The sequence below is a fragment of the Benincasa hispida genome, chromosome 12 (genome assembly GCF_009727055.1).
Source record: "Benincasa hispida cultivar B227 chromosome 12, ASM972705v1, whole genome shotgun sequence".
Lineage (NCBI taxonomy): Eukaryota > Viridiplantae > Streptophyta > Magnoliopsida > Cucurbitales > Cucurbitaceae > Benincasa > Benincasa hispida.
This window is the reverse complement of record NC_052360.1, coordinates 50,974,591-50,993,821: the sequence shown is the minus strand read 5'-3', so window position 1 is coordinate 50,993,821 and position 19,231 is coordinate 50,974,591. Positions and strand designations below refer to the sequence as shown.

General features: G+C 33.7%; 4 protein-coding genes across 5 annotated transcripts; 1 reads left to right on the top strand and 3 right to left on the bottom strand.

Moving 5' to 3' along the window:
* Positions 1-823: 823 nt before the first annotated feature.
* LOC120067017 (heterogeneous nuclear ribonucleoprotein 1-like) lies at positions 824-4,131 on the bottom strand. Of its 2 annotated transcripts, XR_005478902.1 has the most exons (3): positions 3,910-4,131; positions 1,856-3,181; positions 824-1,343 (listed from the first exon to the last, which is right to left on the bottom strand). XR_005478902.1 is itself a non-coding variant. In XM_039018384.1 (2 exons), exons 1-2 carry the CDS (start codon positions 4,129-4,131, stop codon positions 2,012-2,014), a joined length of 1,392 nt encoding a protein of 463 aa, XP_038874312.1. In that variant the 3' UTR covers positions 1,604-2,011. The 2 variants fall into 2 exon arrangements, 1 of the variants encoding a protein (XP_038874312.1); XM_039018384.1 differs by lacking the exon at positions 824-1,343 and having other exon boundaries at positions 1,604-3,181.
* A 1,915-nt stretch (positions 4,132-6,046) lies between these two features.
* Positions 6,047-9,383, top strand: LOC120067160. Its single transcript, XM_039018616.1, has 3 exons — positions 6,047-6,399; positions 6,492-6,580; positions 6,747-9,383. Exons 1-3 carry the CDS (start codon positions 6,313-6,315, stop codon positions 7,417-7,419), a joined length of 849 nt encoding a protein of 282 aa, XP_038874544.1. The 5' UTR covers positions 6,047-6,312; the 3' UTR covers positions 7,420-9,383.
* Positions 7,974-10,535, bottom strand: LOC120067159. The gene is made up of 2 exons (XM_039018615.1): positions 9,501-10,535; positions 7,974-9,119 (listed from the first exon to the last, which is right to left on the bottom strand). Exon 1 carries the CDS (start codon positions 10,369-10,371, stop codon positions 9,505-9,507), a length of 867 nt encoding a protein of 288 aa, XP_038874543.1. The 5' UTR covers positions 10,372-10,535; the 3' UTR covers positions 7,974-9,119; positions 9,501-9,504.
* A 1,800-nt stretch (positions 10,536-12,335) lies between these two features.
* LOC120092654 (60S ribosomal protein L23) lies at positions 12,336-14,517 on the bottom strand. The gene is made up of 4 exons (XM_039050802.1): positions 14,359-14,517; positions 13,785-14,069; positions 12,822-12,863; positions 12,336-12,727 (listed from the first exon to the last, which is right to left on the bottom strand). Exons 1-4 carry the CDS (start codon positions 14,369-14,371, stop codon positions 12,645-12,647), a joined length of 423 nt encoding a protein of 140 aa, XP_038906730.1. The 5' UTR covers positions 14,372-14,517; the 3' UTR covers positions 12,336-12,644.
* Positions 14,518-19,231: the final 4,714 nt, after the last annotated feature.

The following is a 19,231-nucleotide window of genomic DNA, read 5'->3' as shown; positions in this document are numbered from 1 at the left end:
TCGCTTTATCTTGTTCCATCTCACACACGCAATTGTTGAATTATAAAACAAGGTTGGATTTGAAATTTTATATTACATATGAATTAATAATGCATGCTCTCATGAATTAATATGCTTGATTTATCATATAAAATTCATGAAGTATATTACCAACACAAATAAATACTACATGGATTTTGATATAATTTTATTCAAAGAAAACATTACCACATTACATTTAAGTTTAACATAAGAACCAATGTTGTCGTTTTTCTCAGTTAATTATTAACTTAAAAAAGAGGCCAACATGATGATATAACTCAACCAACATAAAACTTGTTATCATTCTTCGTCAACTTCAATTCTTCCTCTCCCATATACAGTAAGGAAAAACTAAAAATAAAATAAAAATAGAAAAATTGATTCCAATGGTTTAGTATTCAATTGTTTAAATGTTAATTTGATGTTTAAAAACCATTACAGGATATTAATTTGTTTGCTCGTGTACAAAAACCAATGATATTTATTTGTAATCAGCTTAAAATAGGTAAACTGGACGCTACTCAAAACACCGGCTAAGAAGCCAAATCAAATTCTCCTGAGAAAAATATATGATTCGCCATTAAAAGTTCATGATTCAATCAATGAAACAAAAGAAAATCACTAAACTCATTGAGACTTCTCAATCAAAATTCCAAAGAAAAAGTTCCAAGTTCAAAATATGCTTCCACTTTTCTTCCAACAAGATAAGCACATTAAAAACATGGCATCTAGAATAAAAAGATAATCAATTAAAATCTCCAAAGGAGCAGCAAAACCAAGTTCTTTGCATCGAAGGGTCGACTTTCAAGCAAAATAGCAAAGGAATATATATTGAACCAATCGCTACTTTACCAACAGGAAAAGGTAAAAGCACAAGCATTCTATCTAGGCTATAAGCTACATAGACTACTCTTAGCTAATTAACAGGAGAAATGGCTATGAAGTTTTACTTTATTTACTCTAAAACTTAATAGGAATCTGTTTCAACAAAGAACCTCAAATCAATACCTACTCATAATTAATACCAAGTATCCTGCATAACCAAATCTTGAAGGTACGGATTCAACTACCTTGAGAAGATTTACTATAAACTCATGATTTGCAATGCCAGAGATTTGGAATACTTGATAGTGCTGGCAAGGCCTCGCAGGAGAACATATTCAGTTCCGGGGGGGGTAAATCCATTTTTCAACTGGTTAAAGGTCCTCGAGTTCCATAAATGCTGAACACACACATCCCCAACACGGTCCTTCATTATGAAGCCTGTGTTCAGCCATGAGTGGACTCTCTTGACTCCACTTTTATAACTCCGGGCATCCCTCCTGTAACACAAGGGCAAATAGAGGGGGAAAATGATTATGCCATTGTTAAAGAGCCAACTACGACTACGATTAGGTCTAACCATACGAAGTGATCGACCCAATAGCGAGGGCTCCAACACTATCATCTATCACTACAACTCTCTCTACACTACACCTTTTGTATTCCTACTTCAAATGTAAGATAAAGAATGAAACATCTATCACCAATTCTTCATAACATCTACGCTTGATGATCTACAGAAAAAGAGAAAACATAAAAATATCTGAATATAAGTAGTAGCTATCAAACCACTGATAATGGAATAGAACTACAAATCGTTACAGCTCAAACAATGTGAAGATGAAAACTGATTCCAGACAGCTAAACAGACATTCATAAAGAGATCAAATTTTAACTACGTTCGGCAACAAAATACTAAATAACTGAAGCATCAAGTAAACTTCTAAAACAGCTACTTATTTTAGACTAGAAAAATTAATACTGCAAGCTACTTGGATTCAAGCAACCCCACCAGGCTCATTGTGTTCCAAATTGGGCCACTGCTTCAGTCAGCAACAAGAAAACTTTTTTTTTTAATAAGCAACTGCAAAACATCGATCTCAATTCTCATAAAACAGACAGGGATACACAGAACATGGCAAAATCCAGTTCACTTTTAATCATCAATTTACTGTTGTTGGGCTTGTCGAGCTTGTCCACCGGCATAACCACCTGTATAACCTACTTGTCCTCCATCAGATCTCCATGCAGCATTTCCATAACCAGTGTTTCCATTTGCATCCCCATAGCCATTACCCATGAAAGCATTGTTACCCTGTAATTCTCCCCCACTTGGACCACCCCCAACATTGCTATTTGAGGCACTACCAGATCGTCCTCCGGTTGTACCATAACCAGATTGACTCCCATACGAGCCATCACCTCCACCATAACCATAACCTTGATTCCCAAACCCACCATATCCATAACCCTGATTGCCATACCCAGCAGCAGCTCCACCAGGAGAGTGACCTGTGGGTGCAGATCCAGGTCCTCCACTGCCAGCTCCAGCATTGCCCCCAGGAGCACCACCCCAAGGAGCTGCATTCCCATAACCCATGGCTCCATACCCAGAGGAAGCTTGACCTGACCATGAATTTCTTGGTCCACCTTGAGGACCACTCCCATAACCAGCATTGGCGACATTTGGGTTACCATAGGCTACTGCTGCAGGGGCACCATACCCAGTATTTGAACCACTGTAATTTCCATAACCACCGTATCCCATACCATTGTTCGATGAACCATACCCATACCCAGGATTATTGTATCCAGAGGAACCATAAGGTGGGAAACCTCCACTAGAGCCCTGAGATTGCATGTACCTATTGGAATCCATACGATTATCATAAGAATTTGAATTGACACCACCAGATGACCCATAACCTTGATAACCACCACTACCAGCACCACCACCCATTGAACGGCCACCTGCACCTGGATTGGCATCTTTGGGAAGGGCACGCTTAACTTCTACTTGTTTACCATTCAAATCATGAAATGTCTTGTGCAAAACTCTGTCAACAGCTTCTTCAGTATCAAAAGAAATAAATCCAAATCCCCGTGGACGCCTAGTATTTTGATCATACATGACTACTACATCAGTTACATGGCCATAAGCCTCAAAGTACTCCTTAAATCCTTCTTCAGTCAATGTTGGAGGCAATCCACCAACAAAAATTTTTTTGGTTTTCATGTTTCCACCACCACCACTGCCAGAGTTTCTAGTAGCATTAGAATTGCTTGCTCTGGCAGGGGTCTGCTGTTCCTCCCGTGATAAGGCCCTCTTGGCCTCAACCTATAAAAGAATATAAATTACAAATGCTAGAAAGTAATAACAAAAATATGAATACAATAAAGTTAAAAATATTTTCAGAAGATGAGAATAAATGAGGAAAACAGTTTCAGCAATAGTGTGAACACTAATGATCAAGTAAGTTTTCATCTCCAAAAAACAACTAACATTAACCAAAGAAAACTTGAGACATTAACAGTTGAAGTCAACAGATTCATAGCAACCCATTTCATATATTCCAAGTTTATACTCTACAATGAGCTATCAAGAGGAAAGATACAAAATACGAAATACAATTTGTTCTAATAGATCATAGTGAAAACATAAACTGTATTGAATGAAATTACAGAATACAACCGACCCTTTTGTCAAGGCCTCGCCTCATGAAAAAATAAAGCACCAAACCAACGGATGTGTCACCAAAAACAACAGGCATAGAAGAGACAACACATGAACCAAAGGTTCAACAGGAAGGTGAAGATGTATCAATACAAACTAGCCTAAAAAACCAATAAACATTAGATATTTAACACCCAAAAGTAAATTATTTAGTGTATCCACATCAAACTATTTAGTGTGGAATCAAAAAGCCCCCAACAACTCAAATGAGTTGTATCCACCAACCAGAGTCATCGTAATAAAAAAAAACGCCAAATCGAAGAAACCCACATGGTAATTATCAAAAACTCCACGTATCAAAAGAAGAAACGAGAAACAAGATTCTGACGCACCGTTTTACCATCGATAGTGTGCTTATCCTGAAGAACTCGATCGAGAACAGAGGGATCTGCAAAGACAACAAAGCCAAACCCTCTAGGTCTGCTAGTGATCTTATCCCTCATAACGACCGTATGCATAACTTCACCATAGTTGCTAAAGTAATCCTTTAGCTTATCCTCGGAGGTCTCCCATGAAATCCCACCAATAAAAAGCTTCCCCTGATCCGAATCCATTGCCCCTTTTTTTCTCTCTTTTCTTTTCTCGAGAAACCCCAAATGAATGGAAAAATCGATTCCGCTCGTATTTCTTTATTCCTGTCTGAAAATTGAAATTTGGATTCTGGGTTATGGATTTCGGAGGAGGGTTTGTAGCCGACTGGGGCTTGAAGAAAGAAAGAGAGAGAAAGGAGGAGAGAGAGAGAGAGAGAGCGTTTTGGTGAATCTGAGGGTAATAAAAAAGAGTGCTTTTCGCTGAAGGAGTAGGGTTTCAGAGAGTGGAAGGTATGCCAATTGAACGGTCAGGATTGCTTTCATCATAGGATGGTTGGATTTGTTTCGATGCAAGAAAGTTAAATGAACGGTCCAGATTCTTTTTTCGGAGTTAAGAAATGAACAGGGTGGTTAGTCACGTGATTGGCACGAGAGAAAGATAGAAGGCCAATGGTGTTAGAATGGAGACCAATTATTGATAGACTCTCATAATTAATAAATCTTTATATATACACTCATTTTTTATTTATAAAAAAAGGTAAAATATCTTTTTTTTTTAATATTCTTATTTCTTTCATATATCTTAAATATTTGAAACCATTATTCTATGTTATCAAAATTGATTATTTAGTCAAAATAAATTTAGTTCAATAATAATTGATATGACATTACTTCTAAAGGTCGAAGGTTCGATTCTTGTCCTTACATTGTTTAAGTTTATTACAATGTTTTAGTTATCATTCATTTGTCTACTTTTTTAAAAAAAAAAATCTTTTGAGAGACACATAGTTAAAATGTAAATGACAAATTTATAAGAGATTAATAATACATTAAATTTTGATTAACATTTTATATATATATATATATCATTGGTTAAAAGAAATTATATTTTTAACATGCAAATGACTAACAAATGTTATCTCCTGTGGTTGACAATGACTAACAATATTGTTGTCATATAATTAGTTTGAATACTTCGTCAAACTCCATGCAATCAATTATCATTAAGTCACATAAATACATTTATGAAGTAAATATCTTCAAATATGTTGTATTTGCATAAAAAAAATAGCACGGTGAAATAGAGAGATTTGAACTACAAACCCCTTGGTCATTAGCACACATACATAATAAAAGAATTTGAATTTTTAAAAAAATAACTAAGATAACATATATTTATTTTTAATCTCATTTAAACTTTTTCAATTAAATTTTCACATCATTTTACCTCAAAATTGAATTGATGTGAATTATGTATCATTTTCACATCATTTCACCTACAAATATTCCTAAATTTTATATTATTTTGTAATTATTTCTCATTTCTTTTTCAAATTTATACTCTCGCATCAACATTGAGACAGACGTTTGCAATATATATCTATTGTTTTATTTTATAGAAATGATGAATAAATATGGTCATTATAGTCTAATTAAGTCCATCAAGTTTCTCAAAATTTTCATCAACATCGATGTTTCCATCAATATTCCATAAAATTGAAACCTTGACATTTCCATCCATATCGGTATTACAAACCTTGGGTAAGATTACATATCAATTACTAAGCTTAAGCTAACTTTGGCATCTAAATTGAAATTTTTTATAAGTTATTTCATTTTATACTAAATTTTAAATTAATCATTTATAGTTAAAAACAAGAAAAAAAAATAAATCAGTTAATATTTATTTAGATTAGTTATTATGTGGGTTTTAGAATGGGGATTAAGTGTCATTTTAGGGTAGTTTTAAAATGCCAGTGACCAACTATAACTTAGGCTTGGGAAACCCATTCTTCTTATGACAGAAAAAAATTATCAATTAAAAAGACAAAGATTTGAAGATTGAAAAGGAAAAGAGATAGAGAAGACAAAAATGACATTCAAGTCCTTTACTTATATTAAAGAATAAATAAATGTTTGTTTTAATTTTTTTTTTTTTAAAAAAAAAAAAATAGTGTGTTCTATTTCTCTATTGGCTCCAAGAAAGCAATATTAGGAGCTGAAAAGCAAATGTTTTGAATTTTTCTCTTTCTAACAAAAGTGCATACAGCCACTTGGTTGGCCCTGCATTCATTACACCAACGTTATTCTCAACTTTTTTCAAACTACTTTGGAGCCAAATGTGTCTCTTTTAAAACTTAACATTTTCTTTCCACTTCTTGCCTGGCTTTAACTTCACCATTCCTCAGCTTCTACAGGTACTGGATGGGGTGTTTTCTTGCTTGTTTCGGGTTTCATAAGCATAGAAAGAAATGTCATTCACAGGCCGATGGAGTCACAATAAGCAACCAAGTAATAGCCCCAACTCTATAACTCTATCCTTCATTTTTATGTGTATGTATTGATGGTTTCTTACAATGTTGTCTATCTATATCCTTTGATAGATACATCTAAGCTATGAGCCTTTAGATTCCTCCCAAATTACAACTTGTGATACTAGCGAGAAGCTCGAAATACAGAATTCTAAACCAAGGTAGGTGATGAGTGGTTGTCAACTTCCTCTTTCTTCTTTCTTTTTAATTCAACAAGTTGAAGATTCGAACCTTTAACCTTTTTAGTTGAAGTTGAACTAGGCTCAGATTGACATGGTTGTCGACTTTCAAAATTGGGTTATGTTCAACTTTTACCGTTTGGTGCAGATCCCATTCCCTTTTCAGGGATAGAGCTAAGGAGAAGCCTTGGGTCAAAATCAGGAAGAAAGTTAGCTTTAATCTAAACGTCCAGACCTATGAACCTGTCCCAGATGATGACTATTTCCTAGAGAATGATGATGTGGTAAAAACTGAAGAACATTGCCAAGAAACAACAGCTAGAACTGATTCCACACCACTCCCAAACAAGGCATTTACAGCCTCCAATTCAGGAACTTACCCTCAAAACCACAGATACCAGAATTGTGAGGATAATTATGATGATGAAGAAGATGATTCTGGAAATGGTGAGAGTGATATGGATGATGATAGTGAACTTGATGAAAATCATGATGAGAACAATGATGTGTTTAGATCATGTGAGTTGGACACTAATATTGTAGACAGGAGCCAACAAGTTCATTCTGTACTAAAACCAATAGAAAATCTTACTCAATGGAGGACAGCTAAAGCAAAAGCAAGGTCAATTACTAAGCATCAGATGCAAAACAAGATTAAGACATCAGAGCAGGCAAAGTCTCCAGTAATTTTCAGTTCAAACACAAGTTCAATTCAATCACCATTGAAGTCAAGATCAAATTTGTGCTTACCTGATACTCAAATGCAAGAAAATGATCTGGTGCATTCAAGCCTCTCAGATTGGTTGGTCAGAACTGCATAAATTAGGCTAGTCAGAAAAGAAGCAACAACACAATCAACTTCATGAAAACAATAAAGGTTGAAGAATCTGTCTCTTATCTTTTGTGTAGCAAAGAGAAACACATAATGAAAGAAAAACGTGGCATCGATCGATCGAACTCCTTGGTTTGCTGGTTTGTCTGGAAGATTTTTTGTTTTTTTGTTTTTTCTTTTTCTAAAAAAGGATCTATTGAGTGTGGGCATATGGTGTTGTTTGGAAAGTTTATTCATGAAGATGTAAGCTTGTTTTCTGCTGTTTATGCATGCTGCTCCCACAAGATAATGCGGACAACATAATTTTTAATCAAATAACATGTAAAAGATTTGTCTTACTGACATAAATCTTGGTTATACATATGTATTTTCTTAAACGTAAGCATATGACATATAAAAAGTGAGTTTCATTAATTTGAGTTTAAATAATTTGTGAGATTAACAAATTTGACGGATACAAAATCAGGCCATAGATCAATATCCAGGTATACTACCCAAATGACTTGGAGTATAGAACAAAACAAGCATCTCCTTGCCTTGACAGAAGTTTGGTTACTTGTTCCTCATCTGATCTTTGACAGAAAAAAATGCCAACTGAAGTATGCAACGAACAAATTTTATTACCAGAAGTCTACATAAAACGCAGTATGTGAACACCAAGAAATGAAACACCATCAACGCATCAAAGAAATATAGAACTATGGGGAGTTCGAAAGGAGTCTATCACAGTTGAAACTACCCCCATAACTTTACAGACAACGAACTCAGAAAAGCATTACAAACACACAACTTTGATTTTGATCTTTACTATTATTCTGTTAGTTAGCATGATCAGCCACACTGATTTTGATCAATCGAGTTTCTCATCAAACACACAACTTTGAGAAGTACAAGATATTTTTTATTCTACTTTTGGAAATGAATTCCAGAAATAATATTCGCAACTCAAAACACTGTTTATAGTTATAAAACATTGGCTAGCACAGTCGATGCAGCGACAAATCAGGGCCATGTCTGCTCAAATCAAACTATTTGGATGAAATGAGAGATGCAAACTTTGGATATGGAACAAGATTAGGTCAAATTTCCTTCTACAACAAAGACAACATACTGAATTGGTTATACCACCTATTCTCTACTTTCCATTCGTGACATTTAGCCAAAGGGAATGCATCATGCCTAAAATCATACTCATACACAGCTTGTGTGGCTACTAAGCTATTTCTTTAGAAAGTTCCTACTGAGATGGGAAATTCGGAGATAAAGCTGCTAGTACCAAGTAAACTAATATTGGATAAAGTTATCCGCTCTACACTTGGCTACACAGTATACAGACAATTGTTTATGTATATGGTGAGAAGGGAAAAAATAATGAATGATACAAATTCCAAGGAAAACATAGTGTTAGAAGATACCAGCCCAGCCGCAACCACCAGTGATTAGAGGCTACCAAGGAAGTCTGGTCCATATGCCAAAAATAATCTAACCTTTTAAATTCATATTTACCAATACAGTTGTTGAGGAACACCTTAATGTTCCTCACATCAAACCTTAAGCAACAACATGCATTTTTGGAAACAAAAGTAACACAGCAGAACCAATTGCAGCTATCCATTAGAGGCCATCATTACATGCCCATAGCGAGATGAAGATTTTCTTCATACTAAACTGCCCGCCAAAATTATGATCCTGCATACAGACACACTCACAAGGCGCAGCCAAAATCAATATTTATATTGGTTATCGTGCCTAATGGACATGAATTGCAAGTTTTAGGGATAGAGACAGATAAAAAGTGTCTTTTTTTAATTTCTTCTGTCACATGAAAGCATATAATTTGGCCAAAAAGTTGAAAGATCAAGAAGAGAAGCTCTTAGACATAATGAACTACCAGGTAAACTAATCTACTTTAGTTCTCTATTGATCAAAACTACAAAAACGGGAAAAAAAAAACCTTATGAACATTTTACTGGACGCCAAAAGCAAAACATGAATGAACAAATCTCTTTTTTTTCTTCACTATAATGACATATTTGGTATAAAGATACAGTAAGGAATGAGAAGCCATACAACTTCACTCCATTTCAATCTCGGGGGATGAGCGAATCAGCATCGTCTCTGGTCCAAGCTCAGCCAACAATGGGCCATTCCCCTCGCCGAACCGAAACTTCCTGTTGCTTGACAATAAGCAAATCAAACCTAAACCCAAGATCAAAACTAAAACAGCATGGCCAATGAAAATTAAATTCATCAAAGCAATGCCCCGTAGACCATCTTCCTCAAGCTCACAATGTACAAAAGCATCTCCAGTAGCAGGCAAGACTAACATTGCACGACAACCCTTCAAAGCAAATGCATTGGTATACAAAGACAACCCAACTTGAAACAGCCATGTACCCTTAAACGTTAAACCAGAGGAAAGTAGAAATTCGGCGAAAAATGCAGATGGTTTCATAGACAAATACAAGCAGCAACAAGCACAAAGAAGGGTTAATCCTCCAGAGATTTGATAAAAAGCACCACCAAGACCAGTAATCCCTTTGCCAATTACAGAATACTCAATAAGAAAAGCGATTCCAGCAAAAACGAAGATGCAACTCTCACTTACAAGAAGAGGGTCGACATTTTCCCTCAAAATGATGAGAATGGCGAGTGCCCAGAACAAGAAAATGGCCACTGATTGTTGGGAGAAAGCGAATCTGTAAGTGGGGTTTCCGGAAAATGCAAGGAAAAGGAAAATTTCAGAGAAGGCGGCGATGGGGAGGAGGAGGATGAGTGAATATAAATCGAAATTTTTCCATTTGGGTTCTGATAAGTACCAGGTTTTTGATCGGTAAAGAGATGGGTTTTTGAGGTAGATGGAGGACGAACAGAGGAGCCGACGAACGCCGATGGGAACGAGGAAGAGGGAGGAGGAGAGATGCGTTGCTAGTGACGCCATTGAAAGGGCTTTTGATCTTTGTCTATGGTTTCATCAATTGTTCTCCGATTCTTCCATTGGGAAGACGGAATTTGATGGTTGATTCGTTGACCCTAAGAAACTTTGATCCGTTCAACGGTAACAAGCTTGATGAATGAAATGTTAAAACGAAACAAGACACAAATGAATTGATTTTCAATTTCAATTAAATATTTTGGCTTTTTTTTTTTTTTTTTTGACCCTTTTTCAGCTTTATTCCTTATAATTTAAGCTTTATTGATGAGAAAGAGGGATGGAAGCTACCAAACTTAATTATATATAATTTCTTCCATATTTTATGTTAGAAGAGAAAGTATACAAGATCATAAAATTACTAAACTTCGTATACAAGAAAATATCTAAGTCCAATAAATTTATTATATCTTTTTAAAGATAAATTTACTCCCTTAATGTTGAGTTTAGAGAAGAGTAGAACAGATTACCTATCCTATAGAAATAGTATCATGTTCACAAAATCAACGGACTATACTTTATTGATATACCCCTTCAACAAATTTTGAAAATGGAGAAAATTTTTAAGGAAGAAAATTGTTGATGAAAATCATGAAAAATCAATTTGAAAAAATGTCATATTTGTAAACTAATTTATGGTCATTTGAATAGTGTGTCCTTTTTTTTATTTGGTGATTTATGAAAAGATGCATTTATTCATAGGAGAATGTAAGTTATAGAATTGAAAGGATGCAATCCTTAATAAAAAGCCACATTTAATTTATTCGGACCGTTTACACGACTTTATCTAATAGAATACATTTGAGATTGTTTTATATTTGGGTTATTCATATTGTTAATGAATTATGCAAAATGTGATTATTGGTTTAGGTATTGTGGTTGTCACATAAACGTCTAGGAACAAAAATGAAAATTTTAAAATCATAAAAATAAAATGAATACAAATGTAAAAAAATATTGATAAAATTAAAAGAAATATTTAATCTGTGTAGAAAAATGGAAACACGACTAAATTTGAATGACCTACGAAATTAGACTTGTTTCTAATTTTTCAAGGGTACATGAGAATATGTATTAAAAAAAGAGAGAAAAATTGTTTTTATCTAGTTAAGAAAAACCATTTTTAATAGCTGTTGTTGCTAGACTCTTGTTTGTAAGATCTTAACATTTATTTGAATAATATCGTTAAGATTTAATAAGATTATTTATGATCGAATGGTAAAAATCCGTCATGAATTGACCTCATAAAATTTTAGTTAAGAGATCAAGAGTAATCTATGGTAGCCATGATATTTAAACACCGTTACCTTAAACATATATAGTTATGAAAACTGGTCTCCCAAATTAAGATGATGTTTCACATGAAAATTAAATTAGTAATTTTTTAATTTGAAAAAGTTATGTTTTAGAGAGTTATTAAAAACCTGTTTGATAACTTTATCGTTCCAACAGAATATATTTGATAACTATTCCTATCTCCAATTCAAAATAAGAACATGACTATTCTCATTTATTGTATTTTTTTCTTTACATTTTTGTCCATATTTTATAATTTAAATATAATCTAATTATATAAAATAAAAAATATACATAACATGCATCAAAATATAAAAAAATAAAATAAAATAACAATAATACAATTATTTCTATGACTCATATATTATTAAAATTTGATTTACAATATTAAGTTATTTATTTTAAATTTGAGTTTAACTCTATTATTATGGTAAAAATATTAAAATGAACCTAAATAAATATTTTAATAAACAAAATTTATATATTATTAAATTTCAACTGATTTCATATATAAGAAAAATTTTAAAAATAAATATAAAAATTCATATTGCAAAATTTAAAATTTAAAATTCAAGAAATATTTATATATACATATTGAAAAGAAAAATTATTTCAGTACTAAAAATATTTACAAATAATAACAGAATATCACAATAGATAGACTATGTAGGAAAAAGTTATCAAACAAATCCCAAGTTACTTGTTTCTTCATTCATTCCATATTGAAGAGTTATCTCCTTTCTTTCATTCAAGAGTTTTGCCAGATCCAAGTAATTTAAAATTGTAATCTGCTTGTAATCCATACAGAGCAAATAATTGACATCAAAACAATATTTATAAAAAACGTGCCTAGACTACATTTTTGAATCCCCAAAGGTTTTGATTTTTCTTTTCAAGTCTTTGGTTGTTTCTATATCTAAACTTGGTTAGACCATATGGTTTACTTTGAGTTTGAATGTTATATATTTGAACTCTAGAATAACACTCTAAACAATAGCATTGGCCGCACTTGCGATCCTAGGCCATAAATCCGCACACTCCTTTCCAATAGGACCAGTAATTGCAGAACCTGTAACATTAGCAACAAACATACTTCATAATCTGGAAAGGTGAAATTAAAAGAAAAGCAGCATTCTCATCTTTTTCATACGAGTGGATCATACCTTTCATTTCACCTTTAGGGTTTACAATTACTCCTGCATTATCTGCATAGGCACAATATATATTTCAAAATTAGTAAATTGTACTTGAATAGCTCTATTCCAAAACAAAGAATTGAAAATGACATAGAGGTCTTAAAGCAAAATTTCCACGCGGATGAAATCTATTGTTTAAAGCAGATGATACCAAAGGGCAGAATGGTATCAAGGATGAAAGTATTTCTAAGTAAACAATGTTCTGTCCACATGGAGCAGATATGAGCACGAAAGCTTCAACACATCTGCAACGATGAACACTGTCAATTTACCAGACTCGTAACTGTATCAACCATTACAATAAGGAGGATACCTGACTTATGCCTGGGAAACAGATGAGGATAAACGGAAAACCTAGGTACTTATTAATCAAATTAACAGAAAACAGATTGCTTTGAACTTTTTTGCTACTTTGACCACTTAAGTTTTTCCCCAAAAAAAAAAAACACCATCCTTCATAAATTTTCTAAAGCAAGGAACTCTAGTATACTATAGGCCACCGTAAAGTGCATAACCTTAATGGAAAGTAAATAAATATCTATTGAACTCAAACTTGGACATGTTTGATATCTATTCTTCACAGAAACAAACTAGATATGGAAAATAAATTGACTAACCAGAACTATCTAGCTGACAGACATGTTAATCATGAAATTCTCAGGTTTGAACAAATGCATGCAACCACAATTCAGGAAGACAACCAGTAATAACAAAAAGCCTAAAGACAAATAAAGCTTAACTAGACAGAATGATCCTAAAATACAAGAGTTCAAAGACAAAAACTATGCATTGCACCTCTCTGGTCATAGATGGGAAACGTCAACAGTCAAATATCCGGATCAAGTTCAAACATGTGTATCATAAAGCTTTCTAAAACAAACAAAGTAATTCGAGCATGGTCAACTACCAATAGGAAAAAAAAAGGTATACCTTCGAAGTACATGAAAACCCCATCCTTTCGGCGCCATGGCTTGCGCTGCCTGACAATGACAGCAGGAAGGACCTTCTTCCTGAGATCGGGTTTTCCCTTTTTGACAGTGGCCATTACCATGTCTCCCACACAAGCCGATGGCAATCTGTTCAAACGCCCCTTGATACCCTTCACTGAGATAATGTACAAGTTCTTGGCTCCAGTGTTGTCGGCACAATTCACTGTCGCCGCCACCGGTAGACCCAGTGACATCCTAAACTTGTTACCTGCAGATCCTCCGCGCCCTGCACCAACAAGAAACAAATCGATCAAATAAATTCCAGAGTTCACAAATAGCAAATCGATCAATTTTCCCCAAAGTTTAACAAATCTCCGTTAGAAAATTGTGGGTTCGATGCAGATTCAATTTAAAAAAGAAAAAAAAATGCCCAAAGACGGATACTTCCGAAGTAAATGAAAGTAGTACATGATATGTCGGCGAGAACAGAAAACAAACAAAAACGAAAACGAGACCTAAAACCTAAATGGTGAAACTGCGAAGAATGAAGAAGAAGAGCATAAGGGTTTGCTTACCTCGCTTCGACATTTTTGCCGGCTGAAACGAGAAACGAGAAACGAGAAACGAGAAACAGAAAATTTTAGAGCTTCGTGGGCATTTATATACAGACGGGATATCTAGGGTTTGTTAGATCTTTCTTTCAAGTTTCCCAAGGGCCCAAATTCGAATAAATTATGAATAATTTTAATTTTGGTTAAATTCAAAGCTTAATGTCATGCTTGGGGGGTGGGGGAGAACAGGGAGAGGCTGGAAATTTCGGGGTTGATGTATCAAATTGGGTCAAATTAATCTGATTCAACGATGAAATTATGTGACATCATCAAAATTTATCTTCAATAACTCCTAAGACGTGACAAATTGTGATTGGTCTAAAATTTCACATTCAATAAATGATATCTCAATTGATGTGATAGTCAATTTATGAATTTAAAACATAAGTTTAATTTGAATAAAATTTGAAATATGATCAAAATTTAATTTGAGATTTTATTCAATTTGATTTGGAAATAGACTAAATTTGGATGAATTTGATATAAATTTGGAAGATGCATAAATTTGAATTCTAAATCAATTTGAGATTTTATTTAATTTGACGAGTATAAAACTCTAAATTTAGATGATTTAGATTTAAGATAAAATTGAGAATATGTTCAAATTTTAATTTGAGATTTTATATATAATTTAATTTGAACAATTTGATTTTTTTTTTAATAAAATTTGGAATATGACCAAATTTTAATTTGAGATTTTATCACAATTTGATTTGAAAATATGATAAAAGATAAACTTGATTTGAATTTATGATCAATTTTGGAATATGGTCAAATTTTATTTTGAGATAAATTTGAAACTTCATCTTCAATTTAATTTAAGGATAAATTTGAATGATTTGAACTTAGGATAAAATTTGGAATATTACCAAATTTTAACTTGACATTTTATTCACAATTTAATATTGAACCATTTGAGTTTGTACAAAATTTGGAATATGGCCAAATTTTAATTTGAAATATATTTGAGATTTTACCCTCAATTTGATTTTGATTGAGGATAAAAATTAAATTTGATTTGAATATGAGATAAATTGGAATATGACCAAATTTTAATCTAAAATAAATTTGAGATAAATTTTAGAATATGCCTAACTTTAAAATGGATGTAAATGGATTTTGATATCATTTGATTTAAGGCTAATCCATTCAAACCCACCAAGAATCTTAAATTCTAATTTAAAAGATAAGATATTTTGATTCAAATCTTATCAAAATCTTATAGAAAGATAAGATCTCAATAGAAATTAAATTAGAAATTTGAGTCCATCCTGACCTCTACGCTGAGTACATACATCTTTATCACTCTCATCTTCCACTCCTACTATATTCTCCTATTTCTTTTCTTCCTTTTCTTTTATTTCTTCCTTTTTTCTCATTTCTTTTCGTCTTCTTGTTTTTGTTTTATTTTTTCCCCTTCTTTTTCTTTTTCATTTTTCCCTTTTTTTCTTTTCTTCTTTCTTTTCTTTTCTTTTTTTTTTTTTAAAAAAAAAATTTTTTTTGTTTTTTTTCTCTTTATTAATTTTTCTTTCCCTTTTCTCTCTGTTTTTTCCTCTTATTTTCTTTCCTTTTTTTATTGCTTAAAAGTCCAAATGATAATTATCTTTTTACTAACTTGCACCCCATTTTTATTTAACAGGAACCCAAGTCATCTTTAGCTTGCAATTCGAGGGAGCAACACATTTTTTTTGTCAACTCTTATTACCTATGTTTCCTTTTTTTTTTTTTTTTTTTTGCAAAAGGTGGGTTTTTTTTACAGCTCTGAACAAAATGCAAGGTACCCTGAGGGATCAATTTTAACATTCCTTCTGAAAGCCCGATTGTAGTCCGTGATCTGAAGATTTCGCCTTAAGCCCTTGAGGACTTTGGCACTCTATTGGCTTCGATCTTAGTATGTAGCCTGAGGATTCCATCGGTCCCAGCCTCAGTCTTTGACTTGAGCATTCTGTCGATTTCCAACTCAGTGCTCTAACAGCTCTGATCTCTGCTCTTTATTGGCTTCGATATTAGTACGTGGCCTGAGGATTCCTTCGGTCATAACCTCAGTCTTTGACTAGAGCATTCCGTCGGTTTCCAACTCAGTACTCTAACGGCTCTAATCTTCGCCCCTTATTGACTTCGATCTTAGTACACAACCTGAGGATTCCGTCGATTCTAGCCTCAGTCTTCGACTTGAGTATTCTGTTGGTTTCCAACTCAGTGCTTTAACGGCTCTGATCTCCGCCCCTTATTGACTTTGATTTAGTACATGACCTGAGGAATCTATCGATCCTAGCCTCAGTCTTTCACTTAAGCATTTCGTCAGTTTCCAACTCAGTGCTCTAATGGCTCTTATCTCTGTCCTCTATTGGCTTCAATCTTAGTATGCGGCCTGAGGATTCCGTCGATTCTAGCCTCAGTTGTTTACTTTAGCATTTTGTCAATTTCCAACTTAGCACTCTAACGACTCTGATCCCCGCCTCTTATTGGCTTCGATCTTTATACGTGGCTTGAGGATTCCTTCGGTACTAGCCTTAGTCTTTAACTTGAGCATTCCGTCGGTTTTCAACTCAATGTTTTAACGACTCTGATTTTCGCCCCCTATTGGCTTCAATCTTAGTACGCGACCTAAGGATTCTATGTTAGGTTTTATGTCCTAAAACTCGTGGTTTGTAAATAATAAAATTTATTTATGAAAATTCACTAAGTTGTTATTGAATATATATATTGCTTATTTCGATTTAGAAATAAATCCAATAAACTAAAAAGATTCATAACTATTACATGAGTATTTGAACTTTATGTGGAGACATAAAAGTGGATTAAGTTTGAGTAAATAGTTAAAATGATCTATAGTATATGAATGAGGTTAGGTACCTTATTCTGATAACACTATTGGATGCGGCCTACTCTGTAGTTGTTACAAAGAGTTGTAAAGTGCTATAAATGATGTGATCCTAATTCGTACATGTTAGGAGTGGGGGCGTCCTATGCAATGGGTTTGTACAAGATCGGACCATGAAATCAGTCACTCTTACTTTATAATGTTGTTTACTGTTTAAGACCTACTATTTCAAAGTGATGACCTAGATAACTTGACATTAATCTTGAGCTAATTGTGAACTTCTGTTTATTCTAGATTGTCCTTAGATTTGCATAGGTGAGGGTTGGCTTAACATCACCAGCTCAATAAACATCCATTCCAGGGGTAAGACCGGTAGATAGTTGGGGACATAGGGTGCAAGATGGAATTCACTCCTACCTGCTTTCAGGGATAGTAGAGAGGTTGTTCCCTTAAGTGTTGACTCTAGGTCTTGAACAAGGGGCTCATCCCTCTCATTGGCCTGAGAGGAACTCAGTTTTTTGATTGGATCACAAACCAATTGTTCATTAGAGGATCAGTGGGACTTAAGGAACAAAAGGTAATCTCGGAGGTAAAACAGACATTTGACCTAGCCATTATTACGAACAACCTGTGAAGGGTTAACTTACTAATCATGGTTATATCTACAGTAAGGGGAATGCAATTATGGGCTTTAGTGGAGTGACCCATTAGTTAACGAATGGGGGTTAATTTGATGTAAATAGTTTAGGCAATTAATCTCGGATCATTGGAGCCCATGATCTATAGGTCCACAAGATCCCCCTACTAGCTCGTAAATGAATTATCTTTAGAGTAGCGAGATAAATTAATTTAAAACATTCAAATAGAATTAAGGGAATTAGTAATCATATGAGATATAATTATGCATTCAATTTTGGAATTAAACGAAATCAGAGAATTTAATTAATATTTAAATATGATTTAAATATTAAACTCATGAATAAGGATTCATGAAGGTGGATTTTGTGTAAAATTAATTTAATATTTGATATTAAATTAAATAAATTATTTATTTATTTATTTATTTTATTAGAAAATTAATTTGTGGTATAAAATTAATAAACTTTTCAATTTTGAAAACAAATTTGGTTTTGGAAATCAATTTGTAAATTAGAAAATTGGAAAACACAAATTTGAGAAAAATTGGATTTCTCCACTACATTCACCAAGTAATTCACTTAACATCCACTTGATTTTGTTTCAATCTTCCAAGCATGAACTGCACCTCATGCAACCTTCTTCTATGCATGATTGTCCTGCAATAAATAGAGAAGATGAAAGTGGAAATTGGGCATGCAATAGCTGATGAACTTGCTGAAGTTTTGCTGAAAACTTGTAAGGTTGAAGAAGTGTTCTTTAAGTTGCATCAGTGAGCTTCTTCTCCAAATTCCCTTCATTCAAGCTTATTTCGAGTCCCACAACTCAATCTAAAGCTCCAAGAAAATAGTAGGAAAGATCATGAGGTGGTTCATAATGAGATTTGGAGAAGATTTGCAGTTGAGAATCGTGATTCAAAGTGTTCTTCAAAGGTATGTCATGAAACCCACTTTGTATTTTATGAGCATGCTTAGATTTAAAGCCAAAATTAATGTATTAGAATACTTAATGATCCTTGTTGCTTCTGCTGCATGTTGATATACTCCTTCATTCTGTCGGTCCCAGCCTTAATCTTTGACTTAAACATTCTGTCGGCTTCTAACTCAGTGCTCTAACGGCTCTGATCTCTACACCTTATTGACTTCAATCTTAGTACGCAGCCTGAGGATTCCATTGGTTCTAGCCTCAGTTTTTGACTTGAGCATTCCGTCAGTTTCCAACTCAGTGCTCTAATGGCTCTGATCTCCGCCTCTTATTGTATTCGATCTTAGTACGCGACTTGTTAGCTTCACATGTGCTGGTCGTCGGAGGCTCCAAGAATTTTGTAACTCTAGGCCTTTTTAATTGCTAGATTGGTTTATCCTATCGTAATGTTGA